Raw genomic sequence first — 23,939 nt, forward strand, 5'->3', positions numbered from 1 at the left:
CTGTTACGGACAGACAAGAAAAAGGCCAATGTCACTGGGCAAAAGGCATCTTTTATAAATTGCATTTGGCACTGCATCTTCATGTCTTATTCAATATCAACTTACAAACAAAAACTTACAAGTTGTCTATCATGGGTGTGGAGGTACACGGCCTCTGCGTTTCATTATGCAGAGGAATGGACTTCATCAGGTGATACATGGGGGGGCACGCAATCAGGGCCTGCAGGGTCTGAGTGCTCAGAGTCAGTACGAAAATATGCATGTAGGGAAAGCAAAGCTACTATAATATCATGCATGGCACAATGCCATCTTTGAATTGAACTATTTAGTAAACTGTGGGTCAACTTAAGGGAACACTCAAGTTTGCCCAGGTTGAAGGAAGAAAAACAACTATCTGTATTCTAGTTCAATGCACTGCTTAATCTGATTTCAGTGCTTCAGTGACTAATATATCGAAACCCTTGTAGTCACAGTTGCCTTCCATCACTATTATAATTAGGATGTCTTGAGGAGATACCTTGACATTTTGAAGTTTCGTTTTTTCCTGTTAAGGGACACGGGGAAAGTTTTTCCATAAAATAGCGAGGCAACATGACTCATTGATACCAAGCCTGCAGCTAGCCATGTCCTTTAATAAAATTAAATACAATTTTGCTGGCTTTCCAGGAATTATCATGGCACAATGCCCATCTCACTCTTAGGCGGGCACTGCACGAGGGCATTTAACCCCTAAATATGCAAACAAACAGTTTTGAAGGGTTAAAAATAAACCATTGTAGACGAATAATCAAAAACAAGAAGATGAATAAAAGGATACAGCGTTGATATAGCACCAGTTTCCCTTGTTGATCAGTCCTCTTGGTTGCAAAGACACTGGTTTATGTATCAACTTCACATTCTCAATAAGTTCTGGGGATTCAAACAAATAGACAGATCTTCTTTAACAGGTATCTCTCCATATAAGTAGAACAAACACTGGGCACCTCGGTGAAAAGGTATCATTTGTGAGCACATGTACTTCTCAGTCCTCGACTCTGCAGCGGATGCAGGATATTCACGGATCGCATGAAAATGACATTTGGTTGCAAAAGAAACAATGTCCCTTCTTCCACTCCTGCCTCAAATGACAACGGCACAAGAGACTGGCTGAGTGGAAGCAAGGATATGTTGTACCACGCCTAGGAAGGGAGGCTGTCACTTCAAAACACAGCTCCCATGGTAACGTGGACATCATTTCACAAAAGCCATCAAATAAAAATCGGCTTTACCAAAAGCGGACTTTAGCCAATGGGTTTTCAAAGGGTTTGATCAGCCCATGAAGTCATATCACCAAAACTGGAGTTACAAGGTTTTCACGTGACAATGCTGCTGCGAGTACATATTTTAGACTACAAGTAGCATGAGAAAACATGTAACTGTCTAACAATTAGTGTATGTGCAGAAACATGTGACTGCCTGTTCATAACTATAGTATGCACAATAATCAGGTTTATCTGAACAGGCAAAAGTCAAATACTGCACATTGCTGTTAGGAGAGAGATGCAAAGTCCCAGTTGCTATGGGCAAGACAACTTGAATGGCACAGCCGAAATTTGAAGGCCAAAGTCTGGTATTGTGGAAAGCACAAGCTAAACAGGATGAGAGTAATTGTGAAGTTGTTTTAATACTCAGCACTGTGTGGTGCTCTAACAGAAGAGGGTGTTTTAATACTCAGCACTGTGTGGTGCTCTAACAGAAGAGGGTGTGGGGGAGAGTGAATGCATGTGTACGACAAGACAGAACACTTCACTTTTTTCTGCCACTGGCCACAGTGGCTGATGGATTGAAAAATCCATTGACTTTGGCCATTTTCCAATTGGCTAACATTGACCAGCATTTGGCTGGTGGCTACAGTTATTTTCCCATCCTGGTGTGCATTCCTGACCGACCTGGTCAAAGGGATGTTTCAAGAAATCCTCTTGGAAAATTCTAAGTTGGCTGAATTCAGCTGGTTTACCTTAACTGACTGTTCAAGCTATTACTGTTGTTTCCAGGCTGGCTCTTTTTGTAAATATAGCAAATTATGCACCAGTGTCCCAAAGATTTGTGTCACGCTACCGTGTCCCCATAAAATCATCCAGGCTATCCAGTTATTTCTCCTTCCTTTTCATGGAGTTATACACCTGTATGACAAATGTATCTTCCAATTCTGGCTATGAAGGTAAAGTCCTGATTATATTCAATTATGCAGAGTGAACCGTCATATGTCTCTTGATACTGAACTGAACCCTGAAATGAACCCTGAAATAATGTATTGATCTAATGGTGAAACACCCCATTGTGCCCACCTCTTCCAAAAAGTCGAAACCTTCTCATTTGAGCAATATTCAACAGCCCTGATCTAACTTTGCTATAGGAATATATGGCTCATAAGGTGTGAGCCTAGAAAGGATTTCCCCAGCCAAATGACACTGTGTGAACAGTACAAATACATTAGTGAGCTATGGTGGCTTATACATATGACAAATGACTCAATATTTAACAGCTATTCTGTATGTGCTACCACCACCTAGTGTTCATTTGATATCTTGTAAATAAAAGCAACATGTATAAAACCTTCCCTAGGATAAGCTATTATTGATCATTATTGAGCATGATGGACTGCAGCGATCATCATTTTTTTTTTTTTTTACCCTTTTCAAACCTTGCACATTTTATGTTTACTCTGGCATAAGTTGCATAGGGAGTAAGGAAAGTACAATCGTCTCAAGATTGCCACCAAGTGGCAATCCTGAATTTAACAACAATTCACTGACTGCTGCATGCCTGGAAAACAATTCTTAAAATTAACAATTTTTTAAATGATATTGTGAGCATCTTGACATACTACCTGCGAGTTTAGGGGCCATAGGATCCTCTGATACGTGGACAGGGCTGTTTCTGACCTCCCCAACCTTCTCAGGCTGCTCTGGCGTAGCAGGGGCGGGAGCAGCAACTTCCACAACATTCTTGACCTCCACAAAGGCCTGAGGGCCCCCAGGCAGAGGCTTGGAGTTGTGGAAGAGGCTAGCCCAGGATTTGGGGAGGTTGGCAGTAGGTGCGGCTGGAAGGGCAGGCGAGGTGGCCTGCTCTGCCACCAGCGGCTGGGCGGCAGAGTCTGGGGAGACCTGCTCAGCCTGTTCCCCAGTCTCACAGTCTTCTTTGTGTCCATCTGCACTGACAGCAATGTCCGGCTCTGCTAGCCCATTGGCCACCCCGCTGTCCCCGTCCCCGTCCCCGCTCCCCTCCAGTTCAGTAGTAGCAGTAGCAGTGGTGGCAGCAGGGCTGGCCACAGCAGCCGAAGAAGGAAGAGGCGAATTGGAGCAGGGGCTGTGTGCGCCGCTATCCAAAAGTTCAGGGCTCTGTGGAGCCAAATGATCTGGCTGCTGATCTACAGTCCTGGGTCCCTCTGTCATCCCACTGCTTTGAGAGGAGGATGAAGATGAGGAAGTTGCATTGTTACCATCTAACAAAGAGGCAGCTCCGCTTGTGAAGTCCAAAGAAGAGTCATCAGGGCTAGCACAAGTCCTCTGATTGACAGTGGGTGTGGAGGCAAATTTCGATGCTGCCACTGCAGCCGTTGACGTTGCCATGGAGACAGGGCCAGGGGTGGGAAGTTCAGCCCCTGACAACGCCTTGCCGACCACACCCTCAGCACCGTGGTGTGGGGCACCGAGTGCATGTCCATTCACCAGTGCTGTCACAGGTGTCCCGTCTGCAGCTACTCCACCACTACTACTGCTGGTGTGTCCAGGTGCACCTTCCAAGTAGTTGTAGTATCCCGGTGGCCGCTTTTTCTTTTTCTTCCTCTCTCGCTGTCCTAGGCTGCCGGGGCCACCGTCCATGTCCTGGCAGGCCTGGTCCTGTTGATTGTCCATGGCTGAGGCCTCCGAGTCAGGGCAGTCCAGTGAGTCGAAGTGGCTTCCGTCTGGGACATCGGCTGCTGGAGAGGCTGCTTGCTGGGCCATCTGGGGCGACTGGCAGCCCAGGATGAACTCTGGAGCCTGGGGGTTGAGGGTGCTGGACACCTTGAACAGGGGATCCTTCACCCCAACATGCTCGGAATCCATCACCTCGTCCACACCAAACTCAATGTGCTGATAGTCTTCTGCTGCAGATAACATCTCAAATCAGTTAGAAGCAAATATATATGGGCCTATATAATAAAAAACACTGTTGTGTTTGACACAAGATGTGCCGCTGAGTTTAGCATAAATCAACATTTCTCAACCAGTGAGCCATCAATCACCCAAAGGGGTCAAAGTGGGAGCATTCTGACATGGTCAGCAGTTTCTTTTCTGGCACCTACAACTACTGTTGTTGTGCCCATTATGTGAATGCTATTCATATTGCGAATAAATTCAAAAGTGTAAAGAGTTCAAAGGGAGCAATGTACTCTTATTTATTGTATGAAGATATGAATAAGATTAAAAAAAGTAATATCCAGCAATCGCATGATTAGACTTACAATGATTTCACAAGCCTAATGGTCCTGACTTTTCTCCAAAAAGAAAAACTTGGTTGTTGTCGTCCTGATTTTTAATACATTGGGTCAAGACATAGTAAACAAAGCCAAACCCTCATGTAAAACCAGCTGAGAATCACTGGTAGACATTATTCACGACAAATCATTATAGAAATTTCCTGTCCATTAGCATGACATTTTGTAAATGTTTGAGTGCTATATGGCAAAGAAATCAATGTAACCAGCAGGCATTTTTATCTGTATATACATTATGTGTATATACAGTGATTTGTGAAAGTATTCAGAGCCTTTGACTTTTTGTACAAGTTATTCCAAAATGCATTTATTCGTCTGAGCTCAATGCAAAGTACCCTACTCTCTCTAGTACTCGCTCTGCTCTATCAAGTTGAGAAGACATTTGTAGAAATGTACATGAAAATATTGAACCCTTTTGCTTTGTTTTGGTTAATTGCAAATAAAGACGCTGCAGTTTCAATTTGTTTTTCCAGTCCAAATGCATTGGAAGTCAACAGAGAACATTCAATTCAAATCTTGTATTATTTATTTTTATTTATTTAAAATTCTGTAAGTTTTGTTAGCAAAAAATTTTTTAAGTTTGAAAAGTAAACATTGTTCAGAAACACTAAATATAAATGCAAGATCTGAGTAACAGATGATAAAAAATGTTTATGCAAACACGATTTTTCGGTTATTTCAATTTTATATGTTCATTAGGGCTGTGCTGAATATCCTATTTAGAGTTTCGAAGCTTCAGGGAGATAAATTAAGAAAAACTCTGGTAATGTTGTGCATTCTCAGCTGTGGTGACGACACGGTGTAGTGACTCCAATATCACACAGCACTGCAGTGCAGTGCTCTAATCTCATTGACAGTTCTGTAGTAGTAACGTTAACCAGCTTACCCTGCTCGTTGAGCCCTGAGCCCCGTAGTTTGCAGCTAACACACGTTCTACTTTGACAGAACGTGAAGTGCTCCCATACTTTAGATAGACTTTAGTTGGAAAGTTTTCGCTGCCTCCGCCATCTTAGCGCCGGCATGGGGGCTCCCGTCTCGTCTCCATGGAGACAACGCGTGACGTAGTCAGTCTGCGACACAGGAAGTGGCCAGCTGCGCGACAGACACAGCAAGTCTGACGTAGTAGATATATAAATGTATATATAATTATATAGCTCCGCTAACCAACGAATAGCAACCTATCGAATCGATAATGCAATTCGTTGCCCACGAATTTAATAATCGATTTTATCGATTATTTGTTGCAGCCCTAATAGGAGGGGAGAAAAGAAATAAAAGAAGCATTCGTACACTGACTGACTTGGACGTCGATTACCATGGCAACGATTGAAGCTTCGATTTTGGGGGGGGGGTGGTTAGGGGTCAGCCCTAATGTTCATATACATTTCTTCAGTTTGGTTTCATCTTCGATATACATAACAGAGTGCATTCTGAAATAACAAAAGTCAAAGGATTTGAATTCTTTTACAAGGCACTGCTTCAACAATGTAAAGCAACAACAGTGTCCAACATTTAGTTCAGCGTGTTGCATGGCAGCTTCAACAGGAAATGATTATGCAGTGAGAGGCGTCAAGTAGAGAAGTGAACAAAAAGGAAGACATTAGTAAGTGCAAATCAGATTTTTAAAAATCATCCAAGTGCCCCTTCAACATGATACAGCTGACTGGTCACCCAAACTGCAAACCCTGAGGTACAGCAAGGCATGGTTAAGAGGGTAAGAAGACAGCACACCACATTCACTTCCTCTATCGGGATTAGAAGGTCCTCGGTTAGTGTTTATCCAAATTGAAATTCATGACTGTGAAATGCATTCAGAGTTTAAAACCTTAAAAATGGAAGGCTAATTCGGTACAGAGATGTTAGCAAATCACAGTAAACCATACTGCCCTTGTAAGACTAGTCAAGAGGGATTGTTAAATTCATACACAAATTCTCAAATCAACTCGTAGCCCGGCTGTGGTGCAAATGCATTACAAGAGAGGACACGATACTTAACAGTATCCGAGCATGCAAAGCTCTACAGAGATTGTACCAACAGGCAAGAGAAAGAATATAGGGGCAAGGTTTAGAAAGCCGCCAGTTTTTGAAACCTGGGTTTGAGTTTTACAGCAAAAGTTCAACAGCTAGTCAAGCCACAGAGTGTCAGACCCCCCCAACTCACCGCAAACCTGCAGTCCCATAGACTCCATAATGTAAGGTACAGCAGGAGTGCAGTAACTTCCTAAATAATCAATACAAATCAAGGTAAGGATAGCGTCATGAGCAAGTGGGTACGTACGATCTCAGAGAAAGGTGGCCGATATTACATTTTTTTTAAATGTGGTGGCTTGGTATGATAAGGCTTGATGTATCCTTACAAATTATGACAAAAAAGGACAAAAACTATTAGGATCTGAATCTCTGATTAAATGATATCTCTGATTAAATGATTAAAATGTGGAAAGCATCTCCCTGCCAGGTATGTCAGCTAAGGTAAGCCTGGACTTAACTCTAACTCTGCTTTGAGAAATTGTGATATCATGTAGGAGCATGACTTTAGTCAGCAGCTGAGAGAGGGCAGGGTAGGTTGATACCGATAACTTTTTATGTGACAAAAATAAATTATTTGTCAATCTTATGTAGGTGCAATGGACTTACCAGAAGACTGACTGATGGAAGAGACTTTGTCATTGAACGGAGGAAGCTGTGAGAAGATGAAAGTCAACATTAGAAATCACAAAAAAGAACATCTTTGGAATGATCTTCTCAAGGAGATCACACTAGCAAAACCTGTACTGTATGTTTGATTCTGTTGGCAACCAGAGAGAGATTTTCTTCAACAAGCATGAGTCAAATTTCCACAATGGTGACAGTTATAATGATTTGGATAACTTTATATTAACAGATCCTTTGTTAAATTATACCATGTATTCGAGAAGAGAAATATAAATCTCAGTGCAATGGACCTTTAAAAGTGCAACATGTAGCATTTTTAGGGCGTTTTCACATATACCTCGTTTGGTTCAGTTGAATTGCACTAGTTTGTTTTCCCCCTTGGTGCGGTTCATTTGGGCAGTTGAGAGTGCAGCAATCAAACTCCGGTGCGCACCAAAAGCGGACCAAACAAGCGGACCGAGACCTGTTGAAAGAGGTGGTCTCGGTGCGGTTCCAAACTCTGGTACAGTTCCTTTGTGGTGTGAACGTGATCCAACCCAAATGCAGGAAGCCTTGCACATTTTGGGGTGAAACGAGATCCCGGTGCCAGCTGCGCTGTGTGTGATAGGCTGAGGACCTGCCAGCTGCGCTGTGCGTGATAGGCTGAGGACCAGCATTTTATCGTTAAGAACATTCTTCACGTCCTGTTTTGGTGACTGGTGAAACTGCATGGATTGTTTTTGGGGGGGGGGATGGGATGACCACCGCACGAACGACGGCACCTGACCACAGTGACCAGTGTTGGATCTTGCCATTTGATTAGCATGCATTTCTTAACTATGATTGACAGTTCTAACGTCCCTGTGCACACTGGCTGTTCTGCTGAGATCAGATCAAGGGAAGATGCATCACTCTGCTCACAATATAAATCTAATAATTTTTTCTATACCGTTAATATCATTCCATTGTCATTTTGCCCACAAAGTCCTGCATCAGAATGTAAGCCAATACATGCTTTTGCTTACAATCTTCCTTTGCGGGTCAAAGTGGAATGATTTGCAGAACAGAAGACGTTATTTTAGGGGCAGAGTGATATCTCTCCTCTTCTCATGATCTATGCAGCTTTGATTCCAGTATCCCCGGTAGCGCTGCAGGTCCTGGCTGCTGTCTGCTTCTCACGGCGCACCTTTCTCATTATGGATTCATTCCACATGACAGAACATGATATGTAAGCACTGAAAAACCAGTATAATACGATTATTATTGTTTTAGTTGTGGTGGAAAACAGGGACAATTTGGAAGTGAGTGTTCGGTGTCCCGAGATTTCGTCCTGAAAGCGGGACCAATTTACATCTTGTATGGCAAATGGCAACGAGTCTCATCAGAGCAGCTACTTCTGTGATAAGATTACGGCCTCTTCATTAGGCTATTTATTATTATTTTATTCATGACAGCTATGTTTCTCCATTATAGTAGCCTACTGTAGGCAGAAGTTGTGACGAGGGTTTAATTTTAGTTTTACCAAATTACCGGAGTCAAAATACCGCTTGTTATTGACGCATATCAGCTTGCCTCTTGCGCTCCGGGTGGCTGGCTTTGATTGACAGGTGATAGAAGCAAGCTTGGCACATGGAAATGTCGGTCGGGGATCTTGTGGATACAGAGCAAGTTGAATGACAGTAATCGGTTGAGATTTGGGGATTTTGGGTCTAATGATGGAGGTCTGTTCAGATGCGCAATCTGGTGGCACCATTATGCAATGCCAAATACGCACACCGGTCCCTCCCGACCGGGAAAAAACCGAAGTAGGCTACAACATTGCCCAACACACACGCTACACACACACAACACACACACACATTCTTATCATTTCAGCCGTCAAAAAATGTCTTGGCAGCCCTATTTGGAATGAACCAAACAAGCTGAAAAACTAAACAATCGCCGTGTTTGGAATTCACTCACTCACTACTCCCCATGTAGTGTTTATCGTGTAAGTGAACTATATGGGGAACGATCTAATTAGTTTTGAACACTACCGGTACACAGTTTTTTTTTTTTTCTGAAGATCATTGCATCACAAGATGCAATGCTTAAAAATGTTCGGTAAAGACGACCGCATTGCATTGTGATACATGGTGAAAATGTACTGTTCACTAGAAATCGCTGTGCATTGTGGGCGTTTTATAGTGGACTATACAGTGAATCAAATGATCAGTTGAGAATTCGGACACTATAAAAGAATGGCGAACACACTAAATAGTCCACTATTTCTGTCATAGGGACCGATTCTCAACAGGGCGAATGTATCCTTCTCGCATCTGGTCCGAAACAAGGAAGCGGACTAGGCATGTGTGAATATGCCCTTAACATCAATATATCACTGTCAAATTAATAGTCTTACCTTGGTATAAATGTAAACAATTGAGACCATGATCGATGCCTCCATTTCATGCCAGTGGTACTAATGTAAGTGTTTCTCTGTTTATAACTATAGTAACAACTTGTTGTAGTGGTGATTCATTGATGTTAAAATGATACACACAGAATTTAACATACCGTACATGTTTTTCTCACATTTCAAAGAATTTTATATTTACCTTTCTAACCCAGCTCCTTACCTCAACATAACATCGTGGAGTCACAAAAAACTGATTGATCTCATCAGGGCTGAATTCCCCGAAGATGTACTGTGGGAAGAAATTAATATAGCCATTAGTCCAATAGAAAGACATATTTCACAATGTGCACATGCCAAGTCGTTGTTTTTCCTGATGTTGTAATAATATCTTTATTAGTTCAAATTGGCCAAGTGGGCGCGTTGTCTGCTCTGTGTCAGGTCTGTCTGTGGGCTCGGTGTCAGTCACGATTTGTGATGTCATCAGTGATGTCACTTGAGCAATTGTGATGTCATCAGTGATGTCACTTGAGCAATTGTAATGTCATGACTCATCAGTGATGTCAGTTGAGCAACTGCGATATCATCGGTGATGTCACTCGAGCAACTGTGTTTGTTCAACTGTGATGTCACTCGAGCAACTGTGATGATGTATGAGCATGGCACACAGATGCACGACGGCACCTAGATTGATTGGATAGTGGGAGGTCGACCAATCCAATCAGAGAATTGTTGACATTTTCTGGGAAACGGAAGGACAAGGTCAGATCGCGATGCCTCTAAAAGCCTCTATGTATTTTTTCACCCCGAATCCAATCCCTGAGTCTCTACGAGTTACGGTTGCAGTGATACGTCCGCCCTGCATGCAGGACTACAGGAGAGAGATAGAGGACAGCGGGGGGTTGGGGGTTCCACGTTACTGACCAAACACTCTTTTGACGGCCCACCACAATATCAGTACTGATCGCCAATATCTTAACTCGTAGGCAAAGCCTCTATTCAGGACCCGAGCAGTGGGACGCTACCCTCTGGCTCAGCCTGGTATCGCTTTGTGAAGATAACCTGCTTTCCTCTGCTGGCTATAATTAACCTAATCCCAGTTACACTGTAATTGAACAGCTCCAACCAAGACTTCCTACCCATTGACGGCAAAAACAGAAAAATCCCTCTCGAGTTCTCTCTGACTAATCATTGTTGGCTTTGTCTTTTTTTTGCGAGTCAATCTTTCCTATTTAAAAACAGCAAAACTTATGGGACTACACAAGATGCATATCTGGAGTGGACAAATTATTCTCATGCCTTATTGTTTTGTATAATAATAATAATAACATTATTAGTAGTAGTAGTAGTATATTGGTCGTTTATACTAGTAGTTGTCCACAGCAATTGAGAAAGGTGAAACAAACTCACTAGCCACACGGTTAATCCTCCCAGCACATTAAACAGTGGCACGTGAAAGGGGAGGCACAGAGAAAGAAAGTGCAGCTGAAGCAGATGTAACTCTTTGCAAAGCAGGCCCCACACGAGGGCCCACAGTGCTGAAATGGCACTACAAGCGACAAACAGCCCGCTATAATCCAACAGCCTCAGGATGGCTAACACAATGACAACAGAAAGAATGTCCCTTTGCTGCTTTCTGCAGGCGTGCCACACGTACCACACTAAGCTGCCCTTGCTGCTCGTTTGGACTGTGGATTACAACAAATTAGCCATCTGTATGATTTCAACGCACTTTAGTGACGACACACCACACACTAGGCCTATAGAGAGAGGGCCTGCAATTATAGAGTTAGAAGAGCTGGAGCAATTTCAAAATGTGATATACGATATATTTATGGAGCTCTCGGGATGGCGAGAATGATTTTCTCCCCCCGCTGACTGACAACCGACCCTCGTTAACCGATCATTAACAGTTAACCGACAAGACTAAAATGTACTATTTAGAATGCATTATGCCAGCTGGCGAAGTTGGTGCAACACTATTTCAATTTCCCCCCGTGCGGAGCATGTGTGTTTCAGCGGATGCATTGACTGTCACCACCAGGCTGCAGGCGTGCAGCACTGGACAGTTAAGCTCCAGTATGTGTCTGCCTGTTCACATGAGGAGTGCAGATCCATTTAGATCCAGAAGCTCGGTCTTGTTTGTTTTAACAAACCGCTTTGCGGAGGATTGCTGTTGGATATACGCTCTTGGAATAAAGATTTCATTGAGGGCCACATGCTTTCTTTAGTATTTTCTGCCATAGACTTTTTATTTATTTATTGTTAATGATTAATCGGTAATTGATCGTTAATTTTCCCGATGATCGAACCCCGAACCTTTGTATCCCTAGCTACAGAACAATTTTCACTAGAACCGCCCCCCTTCCTTGCCCGCGCCAAAATGTAATGGGTTGCTCCTTGGCTGGTGCTACACTCTTCCACAAAGTTTCATGAAAATTGGTACAGTAGTTTTTCCATAATCCTGCTAACAAACGACAAACGCCACCGAAAACTAGGGATGCACCGATATGACATTTTTGGCAGATATCGATAACCGATATTAACATTGCTGTTATGGAGGATAACCGATATTTACCGATGTCGATATGGTTTGTATAAAAACAAGTTTCTATGATAATCAGTAGGGATGCACGATATATCGGCAATCATATCGGTATCGGCCGATGTTAGTCATTTTTTAACATATCGGTATCGGTCCGATGTTGCAATGTTAATATCGGTTATCGGTATCAGCCAAATTCTTCACATTGAGATGAAATAATGCAGTAAATCTATGATTTATGGGCTTTTACAAATGTTTTTGAAATAAAGAAATCCATTACTTTTTCAAATTCAGTGTTTACATGTGTTTTTCAGTATCTACAAAATTTTATTATCATAGAAATGTGTTTTTATACAGATCATATCGACATCGGTAAATATCGGTTATCGGCCATAACAGCAATGTTAATATCAGATATCGGCATCGGCCAAAATTTTCATATCTGTGCATCCCTAATAATCAGATTCTTTTCATACAGAAAAACAAATGTAAACACTGAATTCGAAAAAGTAATGCATTTCTTTATTTCCAAACATTTGGAAAAGCCCAGAAATCATAGATTTGTTTTATCGCATTTTTCCCTCTCAATGTGAACATTTTGGCTGATACGATAACCGATATTAACATTGCAACATCGGACCGACGCGGATATGTTAAAAAATTACGATACCGATATGATTGCCGATATATCGTATCGCATCCCTACCAAAAAACAGAACCTCCTTGCGGAGGTAACAAACTGTGGCCACCTGGCTGCATCATCCCATACGCAAGTCAACACACACAAAATGAAACACCTGAAAAGTGATCCCTGCTAAAAATGTGAGCCATGTACTCGATCCATAATAGGGGACACAGCTAGCTAATACACAAGCTACTCTGCTTGCTCTCTCAAATTGGAATGCAAAGAGATTATTAATGGACAACTTGGCTAAGCCTGAAAATGCTGCAGCACCACTACAAATAAGGTCAGACACGTTTTCAATAACCCTTTGGGAGCATGCCTGTGCTGTGCCTGCATATTGGTCTGATGTGGTAATACAGTGACACAAATAAAACACTACACTATCATGATGCAACACGTGTCGTCTTTCCATTAGGGGTGGGGAATCACACGTTTCATCATTCACGATACAGTATTGCAACGACAATACAATATTTGCTGATACCAAGCTGAAGTAGGGCTGGGCGATATATCGAATATACTCGATGTATCGCGGCTTGTGCCACGTGAGATGTAGAAATGACTATATCGCGAACATTCGAGTATAATTGTCACGCATTGTTTATAACTTAAGCCGCCGGCATGACTCGCTTCACGTTTCCTCTTGCCAGCTCTCCCTCTCAAGCGAGAGCTCTGTCACACTCAAAAGGGAGGGGGAATCACATGGATACGTCAAACGCGTCAAACCGCGTCAGACACACCCGTCCTTAACCTATGTGCGATTCGAAATCACCCGTCCGCACCAACCAACCCAAGCAGGCGCAGTTAGCGAAACATGGCCGCCTCCAGTGTAGCTGTTGACAGTTTCAAATGATAACAAAACAACCACTATTGCGATTTGCAATACATGTCCCGCAAGGTTTCTGAGATTAGGGGAAAGTCTGAGCTGGCGTTACGCTAAACCAAACGTGGGGATGAGGCAGCGGATTTGTTTAGCGTTAACGTTAGCTGTTGTGGTCGGGGCTAATGTTAGCTAGCTGGTTAGGCTACCTAGTTGCAGGGCAGCGCTCCACAAGCTTGTTGTGACCAAAATCCCCGCATTTAAAGCACTTCATACTCCCAGAGCTGGCGTAAACCATAGAGAACCTCATGCATTACTCAAAATGAAACGTCCAGGGTTTGTCTCCAAAAGCAACTAACGCTAATACGTTACATGCAAGCTAACGTAGCTAGCTGCAGGGCAGTCATGATCTATAAGGAAAACGAATGCGCACATAGCCTACATACTGTAAAAGTCAACATCACATGCGTGTATTTTCTTTAATCTAGACTAGAGGCATCATTTTTCAGTCAAAAGTGAAACGACACATATGATGGCGTATACAGTGAGGCTTTCCCCACTATAGAACTGGCCCCAATGCAAAATTCAGACCGCTTATATGTTGCCGTCATGCCAATAAAGCCACAGAGTCTAAATGTAATTTTTTATGTTTTATCTGCAGACTAAGCAGCTAGGCTTTCGGTTCTATAAAAGCCATTATTTTTTGTATTGACTATTGAGTGATACACTTTACTAAAACAATCATATTCAGAAGTGTTGTTTGTGTTCACAGTGATGTCAGATTTGCGTAGGTCAGAGCTATGGAATATTAAATCATCCATCTTTGCTCACTATCTGCCCTTTCTTCTTTTTTACCCCAGGTGTGCATAAAATACAGGTTAAGAACTTATGGAAAAGTCATGGAAATCCATTGGTCAAAATGTGTATGAACCCTGAAGGGTTAAATTGAGCATTTATGAGAGATTTCAAAAATATCGAGATATATATCGTGTATCGCGATATAGCCGAAAAACATCGCGATATTCTTTAGAGGCCATATCGCCCAGCCCTAAGCTGAAGTGACAGCCATAATAACTCACGTCACATCTAATAACTCATATCTCCATTTATCGTGAAACTGTATATATATAGAGGGGCAACATTTATTTTAAGTGCATTTCAATGTGCATTCAAATATCTACACAGGATTCTAGAATCAAGAGTAAAAAATAAACATACATATATTTTTATGGAAAACTGGAGTTTGGAGTAAAAAAGAGTATTACCGTTTTGCGTTTGTCTTTTTATATCAAATGCAGTCCACAGCAAGCGACAGCCCTCACTGAATTTTTTTTTGTATCAGAAGTAGGACATAAACAAAGTTCATTGGACATATTTTTGAATGAAGTATTCATCTTTATTCATTGTCTTTATCGTTAGTTAGCACATGCCTAAAACGACCTCAAGCTAAATTTTAAAGCCGATATAGCTAAATAATCGACTTATCAAAATAGTCGTTACTTGCAGCCCTACTTCACATTTGGCAGGTGTATTGCTGGGGACCCGAGGAAGTGCAGTGTCGGATTTGGTGCAATTTGGACACGTTCAATATAAACTTTGAATAAAAAAAAGTGATCAGCACTGTGCAACAGCAGGACTAACGGCCACTGCACTAGTCAAAACAAGCTATACAATTATACAAACTATACAATACCCATGACCTACTTTCCTACAAAGTTTCATGCAAATCCATTAACTTTTTAAGATATCCTGCGGACAAACAGCGGTGAGAAACATGTTTTCTCCCGGCCAAATCCGTTGGCAGAGGTAAATATTCCAGTTCAACTTGTTTACCATGATGGGACAGAGCACATTCTTGGGGACTGGTTGCCAGCTTCAGCTGCACCACCTACTGGCATAGCCAAAAAGTCATATGGTCTGATTGTTTTTTACCAATTTCCCTACATTCAGTTTGGGAAAATTCAATGGATGCCTTCAACCCACTGTGTTTGTTGCCAACTGTTAAGACATAGTGGCTCTGTAATGCTGTGGCAGTCTTGTGGGATAGGAGTCAATTATCTGAGGATTGCTCTACAGTCTACATGGTCGTATAACGGACCATTTTACAGCACCAACACAGTAACAACACTCTTCCCTCAATGTTCCCAATATTCCAAGATGATGATGATGCTGTTAAATAAATTCAGGAGTGGTTTTCACAAACACGGGGAGGGATGAAGCTAAATGCATTCCATGCCCTTTCCCATCACCAAATCTAAACATCACTGAACCTTTGTGCGCAGTTCTGAAGCGAAGAGGGTGACCGTCCCTCAGAAACCTGGACTCAGTCTGGGAGTATAAAGTGGTTTTTAATTTGGGTACGTTAGCCACAACAAGCGGTTCACTTGTCGAGCGGGGAGTGCTACAACGGCAGGCCCGCTGCCTGCAGCCACTGCTGTCTGCTGGACTGGGCCTTGGCCGGCTAACGATAGCTAGCTAGCCACATCGGATAACATTAACGAAAACCAACGCCGCTGCCCCTCACCCCCATGTAAGGCCAGCTCAGACTTTTCCCCTCCTCTCTGAACCCTTGCAAAACATGTGGAAAAACAGCCACACGGCAGGCCATGGCGGGGACATCTTTTGCCTCTAGGCTGTAACTGGAGGCACAGCTGCTGTCTGACGTCACGAGTGGAGGGACAGCTGCTGTCTGATGTCACTAGTGGAGGGACAGCTGCTGTCTGATGTCACTAGTGGAGGGATAGCTGCTGTCTGATGTCACGAGTGGAGGGACAGCTGCTGTCTGGTGTCACTAGTGGAGGGACAGCTGCTGTCTGATGTCACGAGTGGAGGGACAGCTGCTGTCTGATGTCACTAGTGGAGGGACAGCTGCTGTCTGATGTCACTAGTGGAGGGACAGCTGCTGTCTGATGTCACTAGTGGAGGGACAGCTGCTGTCTGATGTCACGAGTGGAGGGACAGCTGCTGTCTGATGTCACGAGTGCGACAACAAGCTGCACTCTGGCTGCGCTGCCAAGACAAACCAAAGCCAAGTTGGCTTCGTAATATCGGCTAAAATTTCATTATCTGAATAATAAACAATAACGTAAAATGGCCCATATCGGCCGATTATTTATCGGATCGCCATTGTAGCGCAAGAAACGACAGTCACATTACGCCGTCCGGAACCTCAGACAGACAATGGTTACATTACTAGGTGAAGCAGCACTCCAAACTAAGACAAGTTGAAGTTTCAGGCCAACTGGCTGAGAATATCAGTGACTTGACATTTAAAGTGAGATAAGCTGCTCATTTGTCAAATGTAACTTGCTGTGACAATGCTACAAAACGTTAACTTTTTGGGTCCTCCATGAGATTTTGAGTATCAGACACTTAATTTCCTGCATGTTGGTGAATAGTTATGCAAAAATATATAAAAAGAAAGAATAAATTCAGAACAGGATTAGAATTTATTTTAAATATAACAATGTTTTTTTTAAATATTAGAAAATTCAAATCGAAGATGAACTGAAGATGCATAAACAATATAGTCCAAATTATCAACTCAACTTCAATTCACCATGCAGTGTAACGTTTCTGTTGGTGAAGAAAAGTGTGTGTCTGTTTCTGTGTCTCGAGACTGCGCCTGTCAACTAGAGACCTGTCCAGCTAGCAGTTAGTGGGAGCAGTGCTGCTAACGCAGCTCCAGCCCAAAACGTCGGACAGGAAATGGAATTAACGCTTGAATGAAATCAGTCTGTAAGATGGAGCTCTGCCACCCATGTGTAGTTAAAGGGATAGTTGGGTTTGTTTGAAGTGTGGTCCTATGAGGTACTTGCATACAGTCAGTGTACTAGGTAAAGCACTCTGGACCCATCACGCACCTTGTTTGGAGATCCGGGCACTCTCAATGCATCAGGCTCAGATGCTACTAAGAGCTACTAAAACGTAACTTAGCCACCTAAAAGAACGCCCATCTAAACAAATCAATATTAGTGTACATGTATGCTCTATTTTGACAATTTTCAGCGCTTTACTTTACCGTCAAACAGCCCTCTCATTTGGCACTACATTTCCTCCCAACCGTAGAACTACCGTATTCCTCCGCTAAATGCCTGCACAGAGCCGCGGCGCTATGAGTGATTTAAGTTTATTTTGCACTGCGTGCCTTTATTTTTAAGGCTAGAAATGGAAGTGGTTGTGTCGTTTTCCGTGTTCTCTCTGCAGCCGTACACACACCTGTGAATAACATGGCGTTCTCGTTCCAAAGTTGACTGCAGCCTGAGCAGCCTCCGTACTACTTGCACACTTGCTATGAAGTGTGCAACAGTTACGTTACCTTACAGCCGATGTTAAATCATCCAAAATGAACATGAAAAAGGAGACCGCAGGAAAAGCTTCATGAAGAGTTTCAGCAAGCGCGAGGCGGCTTCACAACACATGCATGGCCGGTCTCTTTCATCTTTTCTCCTATAAACGCATAATCTACGTTTGATCTTCTTTGCTGTATTCAATAATATATTACGATCGATTGTTTTTCCCCTCCAAATTATTAATGCCATTAAACAGGAATAGGTCTCTTTATCAATAATAATAATAATAATTAAAATGGCGGCCAATTAATAGATTATGGCGATTTGATCATCTATCGCCAATCTCTAATGACCATGATTGGACGATATGAAAATAGGGAATATTGAGCAGCCCTAATATCATATAACATTTGACTTGGGGGGCAAAATATATATATATTTTTTAGGGGTGGACGAATTTTGACGAAACGTCGACTTTGGCCCAGTGAATTTCGAATAGCGTTTTTGCTAGAAATGCCCCATCCCTAGTGTCCTCTCCCCCCAAAGTGTATAAATCCCCCCTATGTGAAGCATATAAGGGGGGAAATCCCCCCCCAATTTGCAACATGAATTTTAGGCCCTGGGCTTGAGTCCTACTCTACATGCCCCATCATGCAGGTGCGATTCAGAATGTGTGCGACACAATGGCCTGGGAAGTTCAGCAGCACGTGACCAAAGGCTGAAGATCACCCTCGCAGCATGACAGCCCTAGAGATCCTAACAAGCCACGCCAGGGTGCTCATCAGTAGTGGTTAATGTTTAGCCCTCTCGGAGATAATATGTAAGGTTTCACACTTGTACAGACCAGTGTACATTCAATTAAACCTTTTGCAGCAAGCTCGTTAATTAAATGGTATGCTAAATGAAAACTCTGCGATGTATTACAATTAGTCTGACTGTGGCATAAAACTATTTGGCAGCTCTCGCAAATCAATAACCATGTTACTAGAAAAGATGATCAGCGTTACAATTAATTTAAGAAAGACAATAGGTATTCTGTGATAACGGGCTATAGACAGGCAATGGCTGTGGTGCTGAGCCTACAAGCTCATCCAAAGCCACCACTTTCAGCTAATCGAGACTGAACTTCAGCTGTTTAGAAGTTACTCATGTGATAGAGCTATAGTATGCCTACTTTCCATTGGTGTCATATGTTTTGCACATGGTGCACCTCTTTATGATTATTATGATGGTATTTCTGCTTATTTGGAGAGAGTTCAATAGAGGGACAGAAAAGATGGGAGAAAGAGGGATGGGATACAACAAGGGCCCCAGGCTGGATTTGAACCCAGGATGTTGCGGTGTGTGCCACTGCCAAAATAAACACATTTTATGGACACAGCTCTAATGTGTTCCTACTTCTGCCTCAAGTAGAGTTCAATTAAAAAGGATTTTTGGGAAGAGCCCCATTTGCACAGCTATTACCCAGTTATTACCCAGCTATTACCCGGTTTCACGTTGCTCTGCCAGTCTATGCCGCTGTTGGGGGAGAAACGTGTACACAGTAGTTATATATAGTAAATGACTGAAAAGGATTATAGAAATGAATATACTGTATTACTAGTGGAGTACAGGATTTCCGCTAGTGCAGTGATCTTCAACAGGGGGTCTGTGAGGGATTGCAGGGGGTCCGCCGATTTTAGTCCAAAGTAGTTTGTGAAAATTTAAAAAATGTATTTTAGACGAAAAATAATAATATTGGGCAAACTCCAAGCATTAGTAGGCAATAATAAGCTACTTTTGACAAAAATGAAGCGAATCTGATGAAGCAATAATGCGAAACACGTTCGCTCCTTCTTGCTTTTTAATGTAATATATTAATAACAATAAGTGTCAATCCTGATATCCTGGTGTGCACTGGAATATAAATGCTATCATAGGCCACGCTTAAAATGCAAGACAATTTCATTTTTAAATCGTAGGGGTTCCCTGCTCTGTTTCTCCATCAATCAAGAGGGTCGTTGGGCTGAAAAAGGTTGAAGACCCCTGCTCTAGTGCGTGCATATAATGTCCAGCTGGATGAAAACAGTAGCCAGCTTGGGGGAGGGGGATAGCTGACGTCACACGCCAAACAGTCTCCGCTCGCAGCGGAGGGAGGGGGCTGAGCTGTGTGGGAAGCGCTGTGGTGTGATTCAACACCTTTTGCCATGTTTAAGCACTGTGATTGGCCTGAAAGTCCAAACACCGCCCACCTGGGAAACTAGAGGCATCTCACAAAGCGACACCTCTGAATTACACACAATAACACAGCACGGTTGTGGCGGTTGCATTATTGTGACAGTAAGAAAGTAGCCAGCTGGAATGTTTTAATGTCCGGCCATTTAGCTGGCACTTATGGAAAACCTTGGCAGTGCCTGTAGTGCAGTGCCCCTTCGCCCATTCACACATCATGCTCTCCCCGCTCTTCACCCCGATTGGTTGAATTGCACAAAATTCGACACTGCACTTTTCGCAGGTCCCCAGCTGCACAACTGCCAAGTTAGAAGACGGACAAAACAGTGATTTAGACTTCATTAGTGATGTCATAGCAACGTGAGCTGTGATTGGTCTATGTAAGATGATGTCATAGCAGCGGAGCTGTGATTGGTCTGTTAAATATCACTGTAGCACCCCTGTGGGCACTTTTTCCCCCCACACTGCACTCAGTCAGGACCCCCTACTAAGTGCACTCCCCAAGTTTGAAGTCGATCCGACGAACGGTTCTCGAAATATGCGAAGGACATACAGACATACACAGCCTTTACTAGATAAGATAGGCAGTGTGTCTGTGTGCTGTAAGTTTGACTAGGGATTTGGGGAGGACTTAATTGCAGCCACAGTGAGCCATCAGAAAGGATAGATTTATGTCCACTGGGTTGGTTTGGTACGTCAACGACGTTATAAAAATAGAAAACGAAAAAAAGAGTAAAGACTGATTTGCGGTGATGAATGCGTCCATGTCCCAACGCGGTCTCATTGACGTTTTGTCAATTCCCGCAGGCCGCCACCCGGTTACGTTCGTCCGCCATTAAAAAAGAAAGTAAACACATGTCGCGCCTACATTTTGCATGAAAAAACAAACAAATATCTGAATTACAGAATAGAAAACCGAATACTAGGGCTGCACAACAATAAATCGTATTTTTGCAATATGAACATGCGCAATAAACACATCGCAAAGACTGCCTGAAACGCAATGAATAACAAAAATAATTTCACACTCAATTCTCAACTCAATTCACACTCAGCATGTGATCGTTTTGTCTTGTGTTGTAAATCAAGTGCACACTATTCCCTTGCAGCGGTGTGCTCCACCCCTCCTCCGCCAAAGCTCAAACAGTGTAGTTTCAACTTGAGTCGGTAACCGAGAGCTTGTGGTCATAGGCTATTCAATGTTTGGGGTCTATGTTAGCAGTATTTCAGCAGAAAGACATATTTCAATATCTATTTATCGCAAGTCATATCGTCATCGCAATATTGAACAATGTTATCACATATTTTCCTCATATCGTGAAGGCCTACCGAATACCTACCCCAATGACCGAATATCCAAATAGCTTATGTACACAATTCACACAAAGCAACCAAATTAATTGACAATAAGCTATATCACTGTGGCAGTTTGAAAATTATTACCGTATTAGCAAACTGCTGTTGGCATATTGCAAGAACACAACAGAATGCTTCACTGTTCTTCTGACAGAACAAACTTAATTCTGCCAACCATCCACAAATGGACATTGGGCTATTTAACTACTATAAATGCAAATAATGGAGCACAGCTGCATTATTTGCATTGGCCTTTAGCTGTCAGTGTCATATCTTTATCAAAATTTCCAGAGAGTAATTCCCGTGGTGAATTCCATGTTCCCAGGGAAAATGGAATGTAAAATATAACTCAGTTACTCAAGTAACGTTAACTAGAAAACCATGTGATTGGATAATTAGAAATTCACTGACATGATGGCCTGATTAGGCATTGGATCATTCACGTGACATGTCACATATTCACTTAGACAAAGAGTCATGTAGTATTTTTTTTTTACGTGCAACCTTGTTTTTTTTTTAAACATGCAACCTTGTTTTAAAGAAGTGGCGATTGCTTTTCCCATTATTAGTCAGCGTCCGACTTTGGACCGTAAACTAATGGGAATAGTCTCCAACTTCAGGGAGAAGTGTAAAAGCATGCAGAAGAGGACTTCCATGAGGTTTCCCTAGCTGTGGTCGATTGTGGATCTTGATTTGTCACCTAGCTTTTGAACCCGTTGCGAGCCAGTAGTCCTGCAGCATGTGACGAGGCCAGCGACATTTAGCTAAATGACTTACTTCAATTCGAGTATTCTGTCTGGGTTTAAACGTGATACAGTAACGTTACTTTAGTGAACAACTGGGAACTTATGACATGGTATGCCTGCGCCTGCATGGACCTCAAAATGGGCCTGCCCACATGATTGCCAACTTCCTTAGAAATAATAGCTAACTTGCTAACGTTGGGTAGCTAAGTTGCACCAGTGGATATAACGTTAGCACTGGCACTCACCCAGCAGCGTGTAAGCTCGAAACCCGATTTCTGAATCATCTCGAGATCAAATAATACATATTCCCTATCAACGAAGGCCCACACTGTCGCATTTTTTTTAGCTAACGTTAACCAGCTAGCCGACTGTCTGTTAACTGTAGCCACACCACCTGTCCAATCCTGCTAGCTGGCTAAGTGCTAACATAACAGGATAAGATTATACACCCCAGTTCACAACTGCTTAGAAACAGTAGACTCAATCCAAAATATTTCACAAAATTGTGACAGTTTCTTCAGACTAACAAGACTGGAGCTCATTTGCACTTCGGTTTAGCATTATCAGTTATGAAACTAGGCACTTGGGCAAGGCCTGTCGCAGAACTGAGCAGGTGGGCCATGGACATACACGCAGCAGTTGTCTCACCAAACATTACGTTACTCAAACAAATGACACTTGTGAGATCTCACACCTAAGTGTCGCTGTCTTTAGATAAAGCACAAGTTCTAATTGTTTAGCTAAATGAAGCTGTCATTTCCCAATGAACTGCACTACCACTGGCTAATTTGAATGGAGGTACTTCGGGCCTGTTACCATGCTGGTGGTGTTTCAATGGGGAAATTGGCTTTTCGGTGCTTAGGGGAGCATTAGCAAGCACTTTTCAGTAACGTTAATTTTAGTTACAATGACACGACTAACGTGACGTTTGAGATTAAAAACACGCACGCATAACCAAAATGCAGCTACAGTTAAGCACTGTTTTGGGTCAAATTATTCTAGAAATGAACAGTTAAGAGTCATATATAACGTTAGATAACAGCGTGCAGAGTTGTTTTGTAGGCTAACGTGCTAGCTACCTGGTTGCTGTAAGAAGCCATGCTCCCGGTGAGATTTTCTCTCCTCCACTGACAAGACGAAAACTCTCCCGGGAAGGTGTTGTAGGTTTGTAATAACAATTACAATAGGTGTCCTACTTCGACATCATTGTCATTCTCCCATCAATGTCCTGTCAATCGTGGTTTTAGATCCTTATAATGCATCAGCACGTCATGCTGCTTCCCTTGCCGTCACCGCCATTTCTGTCTAGCAGTAGCATCTTCCTCGCTTGCTAGCCAGCCCAGCGCGCGGTCGGTTGTAGTCAAGTAGTGCAGCCTGAGCCCAAAGAATACTGACATCGACTTCACAATTAAAGTCTTCATCCTTGCCTTCAGATACCCCTTGCTCAAATCTGGGAACATTCGGTGTCTCGGCAGCATCAGTACCATCATGTTTTACCTATTGAGTTCTTTTTTAAATGGACTATAATAGAGAAAACATAGACTAGAGACTGTCCAATTTCAAATTAGCTTTATTTTGAAAGGGATATCTGAACCGGAAAACGCATCGTGGACTATTGTAGTGAACTTCATCGTGTGCGTTTACGTCCGGGTTCGGGAATGAATCGCAAATTTTCCTTCTCTAAAGTTGAGCTCAACTTGAACCAACAATTCATGTACACTTTTGTGCATTTATTT

General features: G+C 42.6%; 1 protein-coding gene across 4 annotated transcripts in view; it reads right to left on the minus strand.

The window, feature by feature from the left end:
- Positions 1–23,481, minus strand: part of usp10 (ubiquitin specific peptidase 10) — a 38,243-nt gene extending 14,762 nt beyond the window's left edge. The window contains exons 1-7 of one of the 4 annotated variants that reach the window (XM_083650959.1): positions 23,283–23,481; positions 9,772–9,840; positions 7,157–7,202; positions 6,681–6,740; positions 2,870–4,126; positions 818–909; positions 120–229 (exon numbers count right to left, since the gene is read on the minus strand). In XM_083650959.1, coding sequence (XP_083507085.1) covers positions 120–229; positions 818–909; positions 2,870–4,126; positions 6,681–6,740; positions 7,157–7,202; positions 9,772–9,840; positions 23,283–23,303 — 1,655 coding nt within the window. In that variant the 5' untranslated portion in view covers positions 23,304–23,481. Of the gene's footprint in view, positions 1–119; positions 230–817; positions 910–2,869; positions 4,130–6,680; positions 6,741–7,156; positions 7,203–9,750; positions 9,841–23,282 lie in introns of all 4 variants that reach the window. The other 3 variants (XM_083650958.1, XM_083650957.1, XM_083650956.1) reach the window with 3 other exon arrangements.
- Positions 23,482–23,939: the final 458 nt, after the last annotated feature.

The sequence above is a fragment of the Poromitra crassiceps genome (assembly GCF_964638095.1).
Source record: "Poromitra crassiceps genome assembly, chromosome: 14".
NCBI classification, from domain to species: Eukaryota; Metazoa; Chordata; class Actinopteri; order Beryciformes; family Melamphaidae; genus Poromitra; species Poromitra crassiceps.